At 35.7% G+C, this 17467-nt stretch overlaps 1 protein-coding gene across 6 annotated transcripts in view; it reads right to left on the bottom strand.

Annotated features, from left to right (window-relative positions):
* Positions 1-17467, bottom strand: part of LOC117434969 (rho GTPase-activating protein 27-like) — a 62385-nt gene that overhangs the window by 3137 nt on the left and 41781 nt on the right. For 3 of the 6 annotated variants that reach the window (XM_034057726.3, XM_034057730.3, XM_034057731.3), the window contains 14 exons: positions 14238-14318; positions 13787-13918; positions 13176-13265; positions 11392-11478; positions 9887-9951; positions 8201-8288; positions 7797-7898; positions 6945-7043; positions 6581-6686; positions 5736-5861; positions 3585-3683; positions 3354-3431; positions 2726-2860; positions 2353-2458 (listed from right to left, as the gene is read on the bottom strand). In XM_034057726.3, the coding sequence (XP_033913617.1) occupies positions 2353-2458; positions 2726-2860; positions 3354-3431; positions 3585-3683; positions 5736-5861; positions 6581-6686; positions 6945-7043; positions 7797-7898; positions 8201-8288; positions 9887-9951; positions 11392-11478; positions 13176-13265; positions 13787-13918; positions 14238-14318 (1394 nt within the window). The remainder of the gene's footprint in view (positions 1-2352; positions 2459-2725; positions 2861-3353; positions 3432-3584; positions 3684-5735; positions 5862-6580; positions 6687-6944; positions 7044-7796; positions 7899-8200; positions 8289-9886; positions 9952-11391; positions 11479-13175; positions 13266-13786; positions 13919-14237; positions 14319-17467) is intronic. The other 3 variants (XM_034057727.3, XM_034057728.3, XM_034057729.3) reach the window with 3 other exon arrangements.

Below are 17467 nucleotides of genomic sequence, written 5' to 3'. Positions count from 1 at the left end.
AACTGATTTATTTATTTTTTTTCTTTGAATTTAATTTTATTTCATGTAAATTGCCATGTTTACTGAGGCACAGCAGTAGCACCATCGTTCTTTTTGAGTGCCACTGAAAAGGCTTGTAATCTTGGTAAACACATCACCATTTCATTGCTTTACAGTATGTACCAGGGGCCTGTTTCATAAAAGTTCTGCCATTGTGACGCAGATTTCCTCGCTGCAAGTTTCATAAAACACATCGCAAGTGCCGTCGCTCTTTTGAGATCTGTGCTGAGAAAAATCAGTAACTCAGTAATCTATTACGTAATTACATACACTGGCAGGCATGCCAAGGAAAGAATAAATTGATACAATTATTGAAATGGTTGATCAACACAAATCCATTCTATAAAGGCAGTTGTCAGGAAGTTTAGTCAAAGAAAAGAAAGAATAAGTGGCAGATGATCATGGATGCAGTAAACACTGTAGGAGTGGAGCTGAGAACAGTCGAAGACATTGACAGATCTAGTGAACAGAATGAAATTAAAAAGGAAATCTTAATACACAAACCTGACATTTAAATGCAGCAATCTAGTAAAGTTACAAAAAAATAAATAAATAAATAAAAACCAACACCACCAGTCACTAAGACATTAGCAGATTAGAAAAAAAAATAAAAAAAACAGTTTGTGCAATTTATAAAATTATTCTACTTTGTGGTCAAGCAAGTACTTGTTGGGACGTTTAAAACAAACTTGAAGTTTACTGTTTAGAAGACAAACATTCCCTGGCAAAAAAAAAGTTTGCCATTTAGCATATACATTTTGTTTAGATTTAAAATGCTTTATTTAAAATATATATTTTTAGATTTCAACGGAAGCAAGATTAGCTATTTATTGGACATGCCCAATCTGCTGAGTTGTGAAGCTACTAAAACATGAAGATTGACAAATGTTTCTAATGATAGAAATGAATTGCTTATATATTAGTATCTATATTTTATAATATTTTATTGTTACTTTAAACAGACTGTAAATCTCATGGCAAGAGTTTATGTATCAATTCATTTATTTTTCAGTGAGGGAAAGAATGCTGCCCTCCCCCCAAAAAATCCATCAGGGTATGAAACCAGGATCACCCTGCTGCAGCAGTGTTCCTGTTAGCCAAACAAAAAAAAAATAGGCAGAAGCTATTTTTATATTTGAATAACTGCAAGTATTGCTTATTATAGTTGTACTCTTAGTATGTTACTTAAATTTACTAGCAAACGTGTTCCAAACTGCAATGAAAAGGAACATTTCCTTAAAGTTACAAATTTGTTGAGCTGAGACGGGGTCACAGGGAATCTTTTGTGTATCTTGAAGAAATTTAGTGAACCTGTCAAGCTACAAGGCTAGATCCGCCCCGGTTAATCACTAATGTGTTCACTGTTAAATAAAAACAAAATCCTTCAAGTTATATTCTACTTTTGTGTGTGTGTTTAGTGCGATGGGAGGAGGCAAGTAGATTTTTAAGAAGGGCAAGTAGATTTTTCTTGCATTTTGTCCCTTGGACAAGAAGTTTTTTTCAAAAATTGCACACCCCTGGTCAGCATCTAACACAGACATTTTGGCATCCGAGACGGCTTGAATATTAACAGAAATAAAACCGTTCCTGCATATGTACAGGTGCTCACTCACAGCAGGGGACAAAATTGGTATTTGAGATCCATCTATATCAAATTACAAAATGAAGCACATGTACATTTTATTTTTATTTGAATTGATGTTATTTTATTATAATATTTATCTTATTTAATATTATAATATATTATAATATTTATCTTACTGAAACTCAGTGTTAGTTTAGCGTGCACAGTAAATCCACGATGGACTTCCAGGTTAATAATGAGCTGGCTTTATGCATTAAAAGGCTTTTTAATGGTTTAAAAAAAAAAAAAAAAAAAAAAAAAAAAAAAAAGTTTAAAATATACAAGTTAGGTTAGAGTTAATCCATTTAGATTTTTTTTCTATTTAAATAAAAAAATATGTTTGACCACCCTAAGATTAGTTATATCCCTTCTTGGAAAATCGGTACTTGATATTCATTCTGCATATGCACCAAGAGGATTTGATGACACCTAAATACTTGTTCCCTTCTGATTTCTCTGTCATATCGACAGCCAGCTAGTTGTATGAGCAGCATGGTATGTGCTAAAACAGGATTTGCAATAAACTGCTACTTGCCGTTGCTGTCTGGCTTTCAGCCAAAAATGCGAGTTTTATGAAACCCACATTTTAATCTGCGAGATGCCTGCGATTGCAAATCACCACAAACCCCTTTCATGACACGGGACCCAGTGTAAGTTAATACCACTAGTATTTAGACTAAACTACTCACTTGCGTAAATGCTGGAAGAGAAGACTCATGGTGTCATGGTTGGGCCGAGGAAGAGATCTCACCAAATCCCTCATGTAGTTTATTTTCTGGTTATGGTCAGCAATTTCTAGAGAGAAGGAGAACAGTACAATATGTTAAAGATCAAAATGACCCTCGGTACGGCAAGTGGCTGAGGTAATAGCAACACAAGAAGTGACTGATATAGCCCATATTCAGAGGCTCACCACCCTACAAGTAATGCTTTTATGTTCCTGCTTTAGTAATAGTGGTAGAACACATTGACAAAATTCCGGGCTTGGTTTTTCTGCAGGTATGCAAATAGCATGGAGTCTGTAAACGACACCATTTAGGAAACGTAATAAAGTGTACTTACTGATTGCGGCAATAAAATTATCAAAGTGGGTGAAAGGGAAGAGGGGCTCTGGCAGCTCACGGAAGAAGAGTTTTAGGGATCCAGTGATAACGTGGATATCCTCCCATAGGCCGTCATCCAAATCCAGGTTCTCCTCTACAGAAATTAGAGAGAACAGAAATGTGGCTTAATAGGAGGTTCTGACTTATGGATTTCACTCTTCAGGTTAAGCTTTAGTTACAAAAAAATTGGGTGTAATACTTAAGGACTGACAGAAAAGCAGTTCACCTGCTTCTGTTCTTTATGAATGCACACCATGTAAAACTGGTGAAGAATACCTGTAATCAGTGTTTTTAACAGACAGCCCCATATTACACAAAAACATTTTTTATTTATTATTTTTATAAATATATCTGTGAATGGAAAATCACGCATTTTCTGTTGTAAAATAAAGGGCCTTTATAAGAACACATTAGGGTAACTAATATCAATCCTACCACTAATAGTGTTATTTTTGGTAATAGGAAAGAAGTGGGATATGAAGGTAAAAAGTTAGCTGTTACAAGAGACAGGGGAGTGAAACCGCTATGTTAGCAGTTAATTATGGGATACAAAAGGAATATAAATAGCTGCATGATGCAGATCTTACCATGATCTACTTTGAAGCGCAGTTTCTGAATGACAGCCAAGTTCCCACTAACGCGATAAATGCCATCTATATCTAGACCTTAAAAGAAAAATAAAATTAAAAGGTTTAGCAAAGAAATACATATTATTGCTGGATATGTAGGTTGAAGAAAAGCTACACACGTTTTTAAAGCCCCAAAAAGACATACTGTACAGTATTTACTAAAATTATGGTTTTGAAAAACAATAATACCTCGTTGTTCTACTGTCTGGATACATTTCTCCACAAAGACTGGTACTGTTGTATTCTCCCTCTCACACAGTGTGTCTAAGTGACAGCCAAAAACTTGATCTGAAAGTGAAATATGCAAGAAAGACAATATTAGTATAATATAATGCATAAGGCAGCAAATGTACTGCACTGCACTATATGGATCAATTGCCTTTACCTTGTCTCACCAGCAGAAGTCAGCAGTACCATTACCAGCAGTGCAACTCACACGTCTGCACTATTAATACACTGCATTTGCATGTTCCGAACATAGGTAAAAGGTGCCTAGTCACACAACTTTAACCCTGTAAAGCCTGACACATTAAATATCCAGAAGAAATGTTTTAAATGTTGCTTTTTATTAAACAGACAATATACAATCATTTTTAACAAATTTGCAGCACCATTTTTTTTTTTTTTTTTTTTTTTTTTAATGGATCATAGGATACATTAGGCATTTATAGCAATACAGTCAGCACTCACATATCTGACCCTATAAAATGTTGACTTCAGCAACAGTTAAAATGCATGCGATTATTTCATTTTGGCCTGTTTCAATCCTTCTATCATTTTTGTGTTCCCTGAAAAACGGACAATATCAAAAATACATATCTGAAAGGTCTGTGTTTTAAAATAGGTAGGCTTCCATTTAGATGTACTGTATTGGGCTTTTCCCTTCAACGCTACCATTATTTCATCAACTGCAGGACATTCAGGAGGAACTAGAAGAAACTGATTTTGAAGAAACTTTTTGTAACCAAGGCCGGAGTTTCCACAATTTTCCTTTTTTCATATCATGAGATACTTTATGCCAGCAGCTTTAGAAATCTATCTCTAGACATCACATTAGACACTAGGGCACACTGTGTTTCTAACTGGCAATAGGCTAGTACATTGAGCATCTGTACTAGCCCCATGTGCAAATACATTCCCAGAACTTGCTCAATTTCACTGGCAGTTGTACTTGCCGACTTCCCATTTTTCTGTACACTATACAGGTTTATTTGTTTAGCGATTAAATTCAGTATTTCATCGGTCACATACTGTTTGGAATGCATATATAGAGTGTAGTTCATCATATCCTTTGAAGGTGCCTCAACATATTCACTGAATTCCACAGCTGGAATTTCATCTCGGCCTATACTGACTCCTTTTCTCTTTGCATCTAGCTGCTTTCTGCAGAGGATCTGCTGTTGTATCCTGTAGTTCTGCACAGGTCTGATCTAAACGTTCACTAAACCAGTCTTCCTCATCCTCCTCGTCTTCCCCTGACAGCTCTATGTCACTTGAATTGCCATCTGAAACGCTGACTAACCACTTCCTGGACATTTAACCTTTTTGACATCTAAAAAATACACACAGGCAATGGATTACTGTAAACCTCAAAAGCTTGTTGGTATTTTTTGTTATTTCCAAATATCTCAATTTCTTATCAGAATTGTATTTCAGCAGTTTGAGGTGCTTCAGATATATTACAAATCTAATTAAAAGTTTAAATATTAATTAAATTAATTAATCATAACACTTTAAAAACAATTAGAAATTAAGATAAATCTGCTTTGATACCTGCAGTATCATATTTGATTTATCATAAAAACTACTCAAATTCCAATAATTAATCAACTATTCATATTCATCATCTAGTCATCTTCAAAGAATAACAATATTTATTCTGTTCTTAACCTAACTCTCAAAATCTGAAAATTCATGACTGTCTCCCTCATGGAGGTAGCCATTAAGTGTGTTGCTAAAAAGACTTGCACTGACTGCAATTCACCGATAATCCACAAGATGGCGGAAATGACGTATCAGCAACGATACAACAGGCTTTCAAGGATGATATTTCACAACCTGATGTTCCCAAAACTTGCGTATCATATTTGATTCGCAGGGTTAAAGGCTGTTTTTCTGTGTCAGTAACTCTAAGGTTTAATAAAGGCGGCACCCAAGAGAAAAGCATGTAATCCCATAGTTGATGGTATACGTGCTTTTCTCCTAACCCCCCCCCCCCCCCCATAGAAAACAGTTATGTTCTTAGAAACACATGCTTAGAAGAAATGTTCACACATACAGCTTTTGTTACAGGGACTGGGCTAAAATTATACAAGCCTTCTGTTTTTTTTATCAGCTTACCTCTGATGTACCCCTTTTCCCTGACTGACTGCAGTGTTGGGCGGCGCTGCAGAAATTTCCTCAGTTTAGTGCGCACCTTCTTTGGATCTGTGTCTGTTTGCGTGCTGGAGAGATTTTGTCTTGTGGCTTAAAAAAAAAAAAGTGTTATAAAGAAATTTGATCAAAACAAAAAGTTATTAATTGGAACGATAAAAGTTTTTAAAAGATATTTCAACTAAGTTTTTTTTTTGTTTGTTTAATTATGCTTTATATAGTACTATGACTGTTGCATGCCATTTTGCTTGGCATTACTCCAGCATACACAGGCAGGTGGTTACAAACTCAGCTGGCCACTTTCCAGTGCTGTACTGAATGGTACACTGGTCTTGGCTTTGAAGAACACATTGTAACTTGAAGGATTTAAAGGATGAGCAGAGTATCTATTCTGGAATGTCTAAACCAGGGGTGTACAGTCACGGTCTGCTCCAGGTTTAACAGGCAAATCACATAGTTAACTACTTAAGGGTCTGGATGGAGGTTCAATAGGTTCAACTAAACAATTTAGAACAGGGTTGGAACAAAGACCAGGAGTGGCCAGCTTTGGCCACCCTAACAGTCAGTGATGACATGGTCAGAGGGGAATGGCCAATGATTGCTCTATCTCCAGTCCAAAAAGAAATGCCACTGATGAACCACTGCACTTGCGAGATGGATTTTTCATTAATAGAATTTGTGTGTATTTGAAGATGACCTATTGTTATCTATTGAGGAACACTATTATATTTAGTGAGCTAGGCATTCAAGTCTGTGTATTGCTGGAGAGGGGTGTGCATCTCCAGTTCAGTCCCAGCCTAGCTCATACTTACAGCGGTTCTTCTTGTCTTTCTCGTCTTTGTCTGTGGCGCTTGGGGATTTCTCACTGCCAAAGGATTCGTTCACACTTTCTTCATCTTCCGAAGGATGATCTGGACCCTAGAACAGCAGCAGAAAAAATAACCCACACATTAAGAAAAACATAGTGAACCCTGGACTGACAGGTTTACATTACTTGCAAATCCAGATGCTCAATATGGGGTGCAATATATTATATGGGGTGCAATATATTATATGGGGTGCAATATATTATATGGGGTGCAATATATTAATACATGCTAGAAGTATATGCCTATTGTGATTTGGAGCTTGTTACCTTCTACCAGTGACTCTTACACAGTGAAATAAACCACTTACCAGCTTCCTGATGGTCTCCATTATGACTTTATGCCAGTCGCTGATGATAGTTTCTTTGTCGTACTGTACTAGGTATTCCGAGCCATTACGGGTTTTCAACTACAGGAAAACACACAAGCACAAGAGGACAATCATAACCATTATTCAGAGCTTTGTTGCTGGACTTAATGTACAACACAAATGAGCGTAGAGAAATGTCAAAATGAATTCTGCAACCAAACATTGTTGTATACTGTGTGGGTGGTGAATAACTCATCGCACAGAAATTTCACTTTCAAAGCTTGAAATTGAGATTGGTATTATCGATTAGTATTGGTAATATATTTTAGAACCAGAAGAGTTTTTCTTAGTGCTGGGGAAAATATACAATTAGGTGACAAATGGCCATTTCCATATTGGTTCATAACAGAATTTATAAACCACTGCATCTAAAATACTTGCATATCATGCAAAGAAAACCAATGCATAAATAACATTTGAAATAACACACATTCTACTGTACAGATGAGTGTGCCTCTCCTTTCTCTAATAGCGTATTTGATGTGGTACCAGGTTTGTTTTTCTCCTGAGACTTTAATATGGTAGAAATTATACTTTTCCAAATAATTCAAAAATAGAAATATATTTGAACAATCATTAAAAACTAGCATTGTTTTTTTTCTGACCATGTGTCAGGATTCTAACTTTAAAAGCATTTTCAAATAACCTGTTGGAGCCTTACATTAACCCTGTAGCCTATTACAGTCACCCAGGCCCAACATCAAAATCATAAGATATTCAGTAGCAAACAAATTAGTAGTAACTTAGCAGACAACCATATCTACAAAAGTGTCAATGTCTTTTGTGTCTTACTTCACACACGTTCTTCTTGCTAGATTTATCTTTCGATGCCCAGCCAATCGTTGCTCCTCGTAATTCTACTGTATACTCAGGGACAATCTGATTAGACTGCTTCTGTGAAGAAAAGAAAGAAATCAAGTTGCCTTATCCACTTCTGAGCTACATTCCCAGTATGTGGAATAACTTTTTTTTTGTCTCACAGTTCTAAATCTATTTTCTTCATTAATCCAATTAAATCTGGCACAATAGGTTGCCATGACCTAGATGTGGATAGCCTCAAGCACATTCAAAGTTTCTTCATAACTGTATGAGAACTTTATATGGACATATCAAGTAGCATAATAATTTGAAAAAGATTAGAGTAGGGCTTTGTATATTTCCATCTGAAGCATTTCAAAAGGCAGGTTATGTCTTACCAAGGTCCCAGTTTGTTGAGATTTGGGATCTTTGTAAAAGGTTAGAATTCCCCCATGCAGAACAGTCCATGACTGACTCCAGTTTTTTCTGTTGAGTACAAATGCAAAATGGTCACAATCCGGTACATACTGCAAGTGCAAAACACCTCTGAAACCACAAAGTGTGCTTATTTACCTTTACTTCATCATATACTACTAGATGGCCAAAGGTTGTAATTATGCATTTTAAAAGCTGGCGAAAATACTGGTGGTTTTACTTACTACTTACTACTGAAATTTCACTTACTACTTTAAAATAAATATCTGTAGATTTACTAAAATTACACAGCTACAGAAGATGAACAAATTACTTGGAGACCTGACTGCTCAAGCTTCTGGTTTGTCGTCATTTCATGACGCCCCTGTTTTGAGGTATCAGCACGCCTATGGTGGGTAAGTCATAACGGCAGCGGAAGCATACCATTCACTAATATTATAATGTTATAAAAGGCCCAATTTTATCATTTGAGGAACATTGCCAAATTGAGATGCATTCTATCTGCTAAAGATGCAGAGATGTTGGTTCATTCATATTCCTGTTGTTTTCCGGTTAGATTATGCTTTGTTTGCTGGCTTGCCCCGATTCTAGATTACGTCAGCACCAACTGGTTCAAAATGCTGCAGCCAGAGTGCTGACTCGCACACGTCGTTCACAACATATTACTCTGGTTCTTAAATCACTGCATTGGCTTCCTGTTAAATTCAGTATTGGTTTTAAAATTCTGCTTACTACTTAAGACCCTTTATGGTTTTGGGCCTTTATAATGCAGGAACTGTTGGCACCTTATGCTATTGGCACCTTATGAGTCACATCTTAAACAGTAAGTAGCATGGTAATGAAAAACAGTGTTATACATCCCCACGTGTTGCTACAACTGTTTAAATAACGTACCTGTCATTTTTCTTTTCTGTTAACATCCTAACAATTTTTTACACTTTAAATTCTGTTTCAAAGCTCTTTCCAAAATGTCCGCTCTAGTGCTCTGATAGTTTTAGGATTATTGCCCACATTGTCAGACAGGTTACACAGCAATAACGATCCATGATGTGATACGGAAAAGAAAAGCCAGAGCACTTTTTTTTAAATGCTCTTCCTGCAGTCATTTAGAGGAGAGACCCCAACCCCAGTGCACTAGAGTGGCCATTTTGAAAAGAGCTTTGAAACAGATCTTAATGTTATAAGTGTAAAACGTTGTCAGGGTGTTAGAAATGGAAAGAAATTACAGGTATGTAATTTAAACATTTGTAGCAACACGTGGAGATGTATAACGCTATATTTTTCAGGACCCCTCTACTTACTCTAAGATCAGTGAATGCTGAACTTTTGGTAGTTCCTAGAACTCCGTCCCAAGATATCAGGATGCTGGCATAGTCAAATCTTCTAAATCAAATTTAAAAACATAAATTGCCCTGGGATGCCCCACATGAAGAGCGCTATATAAAAGCTAACTGTATTGTAATAAAACAGGAAATGGTCAATTTCAAATCGACCATGTACAACCCACTCCTAGTAACTTCCTTGAGATACAAACAATTAAAATCCAACTTCCACTTCTGGTGTTTAACATGTTTGTTTGTTTTTTTGCTTTGTTCCTCATTAGAAGCAGAAGCAAACATACATACAGCTGTCTGCTTCATTCCTCTTACCTGAGTCGTTTTCCATTCTCAACAATCTTCGTCTTGTTAAGAATGCCTGCCTTTTCCAGATTTAACTGAGAGAGAAATAATTATTTTAGTAAGACCCTAAAATACGGAAGCATGTATTCTTTCCCAATAAGAAACTTAAAAGAATCACATTTCTTTTTTTTTTTCTCCTGAAATTATAAATTCATAACCATATTCCACCAGCTTGGTTGTAGTAACTTTATAAAAGTTGCAACATGTATTGATTAGCACACTGGTATACCCCTGTTATGGGTGTATTGAAGTAGTTCCAATGAATGTGCAGCATCACTTCTCTATACAATAAAACATCTGTAACTGATACCCAAGGTTAATCAGACAGCAGTTTCAATAGTATTAAGGTTACATAACTACAGAGCTTCTTTTATATGACTATACAATGCAACAAACTCAATGTGTGCAGAATTATACTTCTTGGTATAGGCCTATTATGTGTAATGCTGGCAAACAAATGTAAACTCTGGTTTTGTTTATGAATGTGTTCCTGATAGCAATGTAAGCATGTGCTTTATAAAAAGACACTCCCTTCACAACCCACATAAATGAAATATGGTTTTTGAAGCCTAATATGATATAGGTTATTTTGTTGGTCATGCAGTATATACACATCTCAGGAATGACTACTATTTGTAAAGCATACAGAATTATAAAACCAATCCTCCACCAAAGCACACCTGCAAACGCAGCATTTAAAAGGCAAATAATCCCCATTGCTTTTTACAGAAGTGGTGATAACTAAGCATTGAAATATATTTCCAGTCTCTCTTTTGCATTACATCTTCCTTGCAAGCATTACTTTGCTTTAGATAAGGTACTCAAACTAAATTATGCTAATTAAAGTGGTAAGAAACTGTTCTCATAAATGACTAGGCACTGCCATTGAAAGCATTACAACACATAAAATAAAATAATGTATTCCTCTGTGTTGCATTTGATCTCATCACTGGTCTTTATATAAAAAAAGGATACCTCAAACATTTAATTTAGGCTACTCAAGGTAGATTATGGGGAAATGAGATGGGGTTAGCATATTTGCGTTGCACTGTGCAACACTAAAATGCTTCCCCACCTTCCTGAAAATCAGACAAAGATTATTTTCAGAATCAGGCTCCAAGTTGACTTAAAGCAATAGAGAATCATAAAAACACAGATAAGATATTAGGCAGGTAACATAAATAAGTACTACAAGTGCCACACAAGGATGTACAGTAACAGTAAGCCATGAGTTTATATTAAAAAAAAAAGCTACAATGGTCTGTAATGCTTTCATACAACATGAATAAAGCAATGTCTGTTGAGTGCCTTCTGCAAGTTAAGTTAGTATAAGCATTACAAGCATTTGAAAATCAGGTTGAGAATCCCCGTTCATAAAAACAAAAAAACAAACAAAAAAATAGTTAGTGAGAGTCTCTCCACCAAGTCAAAGGAAGAAGGTACAAGATGGTTTGTTTGTTGGATAAATTACTGACGTGAGGTTGAAGGAAGTCCACAGGGTTCCCCAGCTCAAACTCTGCACTAAAATCAGAGGCATTTCTCCTATGACTAATTCTATCAGCCTTTGAAAAATAAAAAGTTGGGAAAAATAACATTAAAAATGACACTTTGCTGAATGGTTCTTCATACAACTAAAACAGAAAAAGTAGACTTCAGTTAATCTTAAATTATATTATTGCAAAGTTGGAGCTGTTATTTTCTGTTTCATTTCCTAAACATTTAAACTAACACACAGTATTGAGAATGTTTGAAAACCATCAGAAAAGCCAACTTGAAAAGCCATCTGTCAGTTTTATTAATTACTGCAACATGTAGTTGCATATGGGACTGTGTGTGTACATCATTGAATTGTATACGGATAAGACAACAAAGAAATATTGAATATGAACCAAATTGGCTTAAACTGTACACTTACTGTGATGGAAACATTTAGGGAAGGTGTGGACAATCACAGCCCTGGTGGACAGTTCCACTCCTGGTCTTTGCTCCAACCAGGTTATAAATTGTTCAATTGAACCAATTAAACCACCATCCAGACCCTGAAGTAGTTAATGATCTCATTTTACCTGTTAAACCTGGAGTGGAATGTCCCTCCAGGACTGATTGGCCACCTCTGACTCTTAGGCCAACACCTATATTTGGCCTGCATATTTTTGACAACTGTTAAATGTTTTGGCAGAATTCTAAATGCTTAACACTTGCTTAAACATTAAACTGTACAATTGTACCACCTCTACTAGTGAAAACTGGAAATTCATTTGAAATTATTTCTAAAGTTTAACAGTTCAATGCACAATAAAATTATACAGGTATTAATAAAAGCTGTCACCGTACCACTTCATATGCTTTGTTCAGTAAATTGAAAAATGAGCTTACACACTGTGACAGACACTCGCAAATAATGTGGAATGATATCACAGGATTCAAGGGCAAAAGGCCACTAGCGTTATCCAAATATCCTAATTTGCACTTTTGCATTCATCTCCTGTGCCTCGGAGCTATTTCAATTCCTGTGTTCTAGTTGGTCGCTAATGAAATTAAAAAAAAAAAAAAAAAGTAATGACATCATGTGCTGTAAGGAATACAGCTGAGATATTTGCATGCAAGCACTTAGCTGTGTTTGAAGAGCCAAGAAATATCAAAATAGCTTATTATGTTGAATGTAACTTCACTCTTTCCGTATTGTATTAAAGTGTATGGTTTCCTGGGCAGATTTATTTTTTTGTCAGGCTTTTGAACTTAAATGACAATCAAATAGTTGTATAATAGAGGCTACACGCTTTCTATCAAGTTATGCTATTTCACTGCATGTTGGTCTAATTAGAAAGGACATTCATTTAACAGTGGTTTGACACATTTGGGATCACAGATCTTTACCTTTATACTGAATCCAAGGGTGGCCTTCATATTGAAGGGGGCTTTAGAATGCTGACAATAGGAGCAAATCGGGACTGGAAAAATTGCAGCTGTTTTATTGTAGTTGGTGTACAAGCTTAGGATGGGGAATGTTACTGGATTGAAACACATTTACTGTAAAAAAGAATCCCCTAGTATTACCACTGCTGTATCTTTTGAAATCCAGGATTTGCCCCTGAAAGCCTCCGAATGCAATTAAACAGGCCAAAAAAAATCTAGTCTTTAAGGGGTTAACACACTGAACATGTGTTATTGTACATTTGAGTAATGGTGCATTCTCTTCACCATGCAGCAATACAATTAGTAAACCACATCGTTAATATTATTAATATTAAATACTAACAGGCTGTGGGGTTTCAAGAGAGTTTCCGTAACTCGAATCCTCTGTTCCAAAATCAGACGACATATTTCTTCTGTGCGTAGGTAAAAATTTCTGGAAAAAAACACACAAAAAAAATAAGGGAAATAGATAAAAATGTTCCTGAAATTATATACAAATCTAATATAACTTTAAAAACACTCAATCAGAATTCTAAGGTATAAGAATAGTCACGTAGACATGTTTTGGCTACTGCTTCTTCAGTGTACTATACAATCAAGTATACTTTTTGTTTAACAACTGGATCAATATGGAAGTACATCAAAAGGCAAATTTTTAGATATTGTATGTATTTGCTAAGGTAAAATATAGCCTGATATAAACCTGTCTGTATGCCAATATATTTTTTAAAATGTGACCTGAAAAAGTGTACGACTAAAAATCACACACACATCCCAGAGCCACTATTTATACTGCTATCTATAATATTTACCTTAGATGCTAATATCTGAAAAAAGTTTAAACATTGCGTAGGACAGCCACACTCCCTTCGAAACTGCTTATCTTTGTTTGGTTAACAGATTAGCTTCTTGAAAGAGCATTCTACGCTTGTTTAGAAGTTTGCTTGCACTCACAGTGTCCTCCTGGTCCCACGACCCCATACGTGAGACTGGAGGCACCATCGTGTGCCGCCAGTTCTTCATCAGCATGTTGGCATCTGAGCCACATCCGTTCCCTATTCTTGGTTGGTTGAGGCGAGGGGACTGCTAATAGGACCAGAAGAATACAAAAAGTTCAAGACTATTAAGCATAACACTATATAGAGTGCATTTTGTGGAAACCACCACAAAAACATATTTTAAAAGCAAAAATGAACCCTAGCTAGAGGCTTTGCCAAATTAAAATTTCTTAACTCTTAGAAAGAGATTTTAGGAATGTTGGATACAGTCTTCTGATACCAACACACAGTTAAAACCTGTATCAGCAGAATAAAGAGCGGGAGTTGTCAGTGCTTCAAATGGTAAAATTACTGCCACAGTTATGGTAATGAATGTCACACCATTGCTTATCTAGGTATGTCATTACCTGAGGTAAGGTCCACTGAGATTTGGATCCATCTGTCTTGTAGAAGTAGGTCTGTCCATGATCATCCTTTGACTTTATCCACTGTGATTTAAAACAGTAAGTATAGTTATTAGCAATTCAAATTGTTTTAAAACAGGAGAAATAATAAACTAGGTTATGGCCCAACCCAGCATTAGCATGTATTACTGTGGCAGGGTGTTTGTTTTGTTCATTATTAAAGGAGCGCACTAGCGCTTAAACCTGCTACTTCTGTGTCCGAGTCTCCCTTCCTTGCCAGTGATGCTGTCCTGTTCACAATTGTATAAAAAGGTTTTATAAATATAAACAGGATCAATATCATGTTTGTTTTTTTCCCACTAATAATATACTCATGTATGTGTATAACAACTATGCAGTTTTCAGTTTCTGTGTTTTCACTCAACTAAACTATATGCGTATAGTGCAGTGAAACACTTCAGATCTCCAACTTTTTTTTTCCTCTTTTCCTGCTTGTCTCCTGTTCCCCTAGTCCTGCCTCTTCTCACTCACTGTTGGCTTCCATCCTCCTCAGGGCTTTGTAAAGCCGAAAGCTATTGGCTGATCTCGACATACATTATACAAACGTGTCAATTACAGACATCCTATAATTGGCACATTTACTTTCCAACAATCAAGACTTTCATTTGACAAGCGTTTTGCGATCCTCGCTATCATAACACCTGAACACCTATAATTATACGATTTTAAATCATCTTAAAGGAAACGTGCCAAACCTCTTTAGCCAAATCTGGATGTCAAAAACAGAAGGAAAAGACTACAAAAAAAGAAAAGCAACTGCAGTATTATTATTTCTGTAAAATCTGTGTTCTGTTTTCTGTTAATTGTGTACTAAGTAAGCTACGGTAAAAAAGAAAGAAAAAAAGAAAATGTGCTAAAATCATATACTGGTAGTTAATTAAACTTTTTTACATTGTAAACAGTAAATGTGTAAAATGCAGCAGCATGATTTATTGTGTGTTACCTGTAGGCTAAAGTAAAAAGAAAGTACACTACAGGTATTCATTTGATTTGTGTATTTGTCTACTGTACAGATTTATTATTATTTTTTTATTTATTTTTTTATTTTAGATCAGACAATTCATGTCTCCAGACATGTCCGGTTTAGCAAGGGACTACCAATTACGAAAACCTTTTTGATAGAAAAATATGTTTGATTTGGGGGTGGGGGCCCCACTGAAGGGAACGAAAAGCTGAACTCACGCCACCGGTAGATTTTATTCTCTTTTTGAGCTGGTAAAACTCTAAAAGGATACTTGCTGTTACTTATAATTATATAGGCCTATTACTAAAAATCATCAAGGTAGTCATCACTGTTCCAGTAACCACTGCAAGCAATGAGTGTCTGTTTTCCGATTTAAGTTTGGTTAAAACCTATTTACGAACTTCCATGACCAATCCTTGTCTGAGTGATTTGCTTGAAATGGCAACTGAAAAACCATTGGTAAAAAAAAAAAAAAAAAAACACAACTTGATTTTGATATATTTGTAAAAATGAAGTCTAGACGATATCCACTGCTTCACTAGGTTTATTCATGCAATGCCAGAGGTTGTTATTTAACACACTTTGTTAAAAAGCTTAATTGTCACAGGTCACGTACATTACTTCCTGTCTCATAGACTAGATAAGGGGAGCTAATTAATCAAAATGCATGTTAACGAGATCAAGAAATTAATGGAAGCATAATTCACTGTTATGGAAACTACTAGCGTACAGGGAGACAGCTCTACCATCTGCGAGGAGCAGCCAAATGGAAATAATGGGAATGTCGATTTTATGTTTAATTTGTAAACTTAATTTAAAACTGTGCATTTTCTCATGCAGAATGTACATTTATTAAGAACACTTCGCATATAAAATGCTGATTTACGATTATCTGGTGTGTGGGTATAAATCGAACGACAAAGATTAAAAAAAAAAATAATAAATAAATAAATAAATAATAATAATAATATCCCACTAGTCAATTCGGGGGGATATTTTGCCACAGCTTATTATATACAACTCTTATGTGCATTTTGCAATCCTTTTTTGGTTAAAAAGAAAAAGAAATACCTTTTTTCCTTTTTCTTTTCTGGATGGGGCAGTGGGTGTGGTAGACTAGTTAGAAGTGTAGGCTATGTAGGCTTGGTTGGAATTTACTATTGTATGTATTTTAGTATGTACGATTGTAGGCTACAAATAAATATGTTTGAAGTGCCATTTGTGTTTGTAGGTGTTAGTTATTATACAAGTATAGCATGTAACACTTCATTATATATTTATTCAGCTTTTAAAATTACAACTCCCTAACAAGGACGCATTGCAAATCCGCAATCACCTGTAAGGAAACTTTTTTGTAATAGTATGCCGTTTTCTATACCAAGATTTAATTATCATTAGGTTTTTATTTGCATAATTTAAATAAAATCTACAGTAAAAGGTCAGTTGTCCTATAATGTACTTATCCAGCTAGGCTACAGTAGTAACATTACACTGGGTGCAAATAACAGTATATCATTTTAGCAATACAACAAATCTCATTCATAACCACAAGTATAAAAAAATGACATATTTTCATAACTACAAATATTGAATTATCTAGGTGGTCTTACAATACATACCTACTAACGTGCCATCTGGTGTATTGGGTCTCTGAAAATGATTAAACACAGCGGATTGTGTCAAAATGTAAGTCATGACAGGAGCCAGGGAAATTTGCACATACGTTTCAGATGTTCTAGGATGCACCACAAATCACCTGCACGTTTAGTGAATGGAACACCTTCCTCATCTGTATACGCATGGTGCTGCGGTGATTTGAGTGCAGTTTGTGTGCAATTGATGGCTGCCATTTCTCTGGGAAATCCAGCAATGTCATAAAACTCCCTTTTAATATTTTTCAGCTACTCCTGATTAAGTAGGCTAACTGATATAATCGTTAACCCTCTTTATCAAGTCGCCCGTGACCCTTTGAAATAACCCAGAGACCAAGAAGGACAATGCTGCCAAGCCAACCCCTTCGTATGTGGGGATACGCACCAGAGCCTTGCTACCCAACCAAAGCCCAACAATAAGTGTCGGGTTCGGGTTCAGGTTGGGTGTTATCAGGTGAGTGGATTATGCTGTTTTTAATTTAAATTTTAAATTTTTTTTCTTCCTCTGTGTGCAAGTGCTTCATAAAACTCACTTCCTGCTTCCTTTTTTGCCGGTC

Source organism: Acipenser ruthenus, chromosome 28, assembly GCF_902713425.1.
Source record: "Acipenser ruthenus chromosome 28, fAciRut3.2 maternal haplotype, whole genome shotgun sequence".
In the NCBI taxonomy this organism is placed as follows: Eukaryota; Metazoa; Chordata; class Actinopteri; order Acipenseriformes; family Acipenseridae; genus Acipenser; species Acipenser ruthenus.
This window is presented reverse-complemented; position numbering and strand designations above follow the sequence as displayed.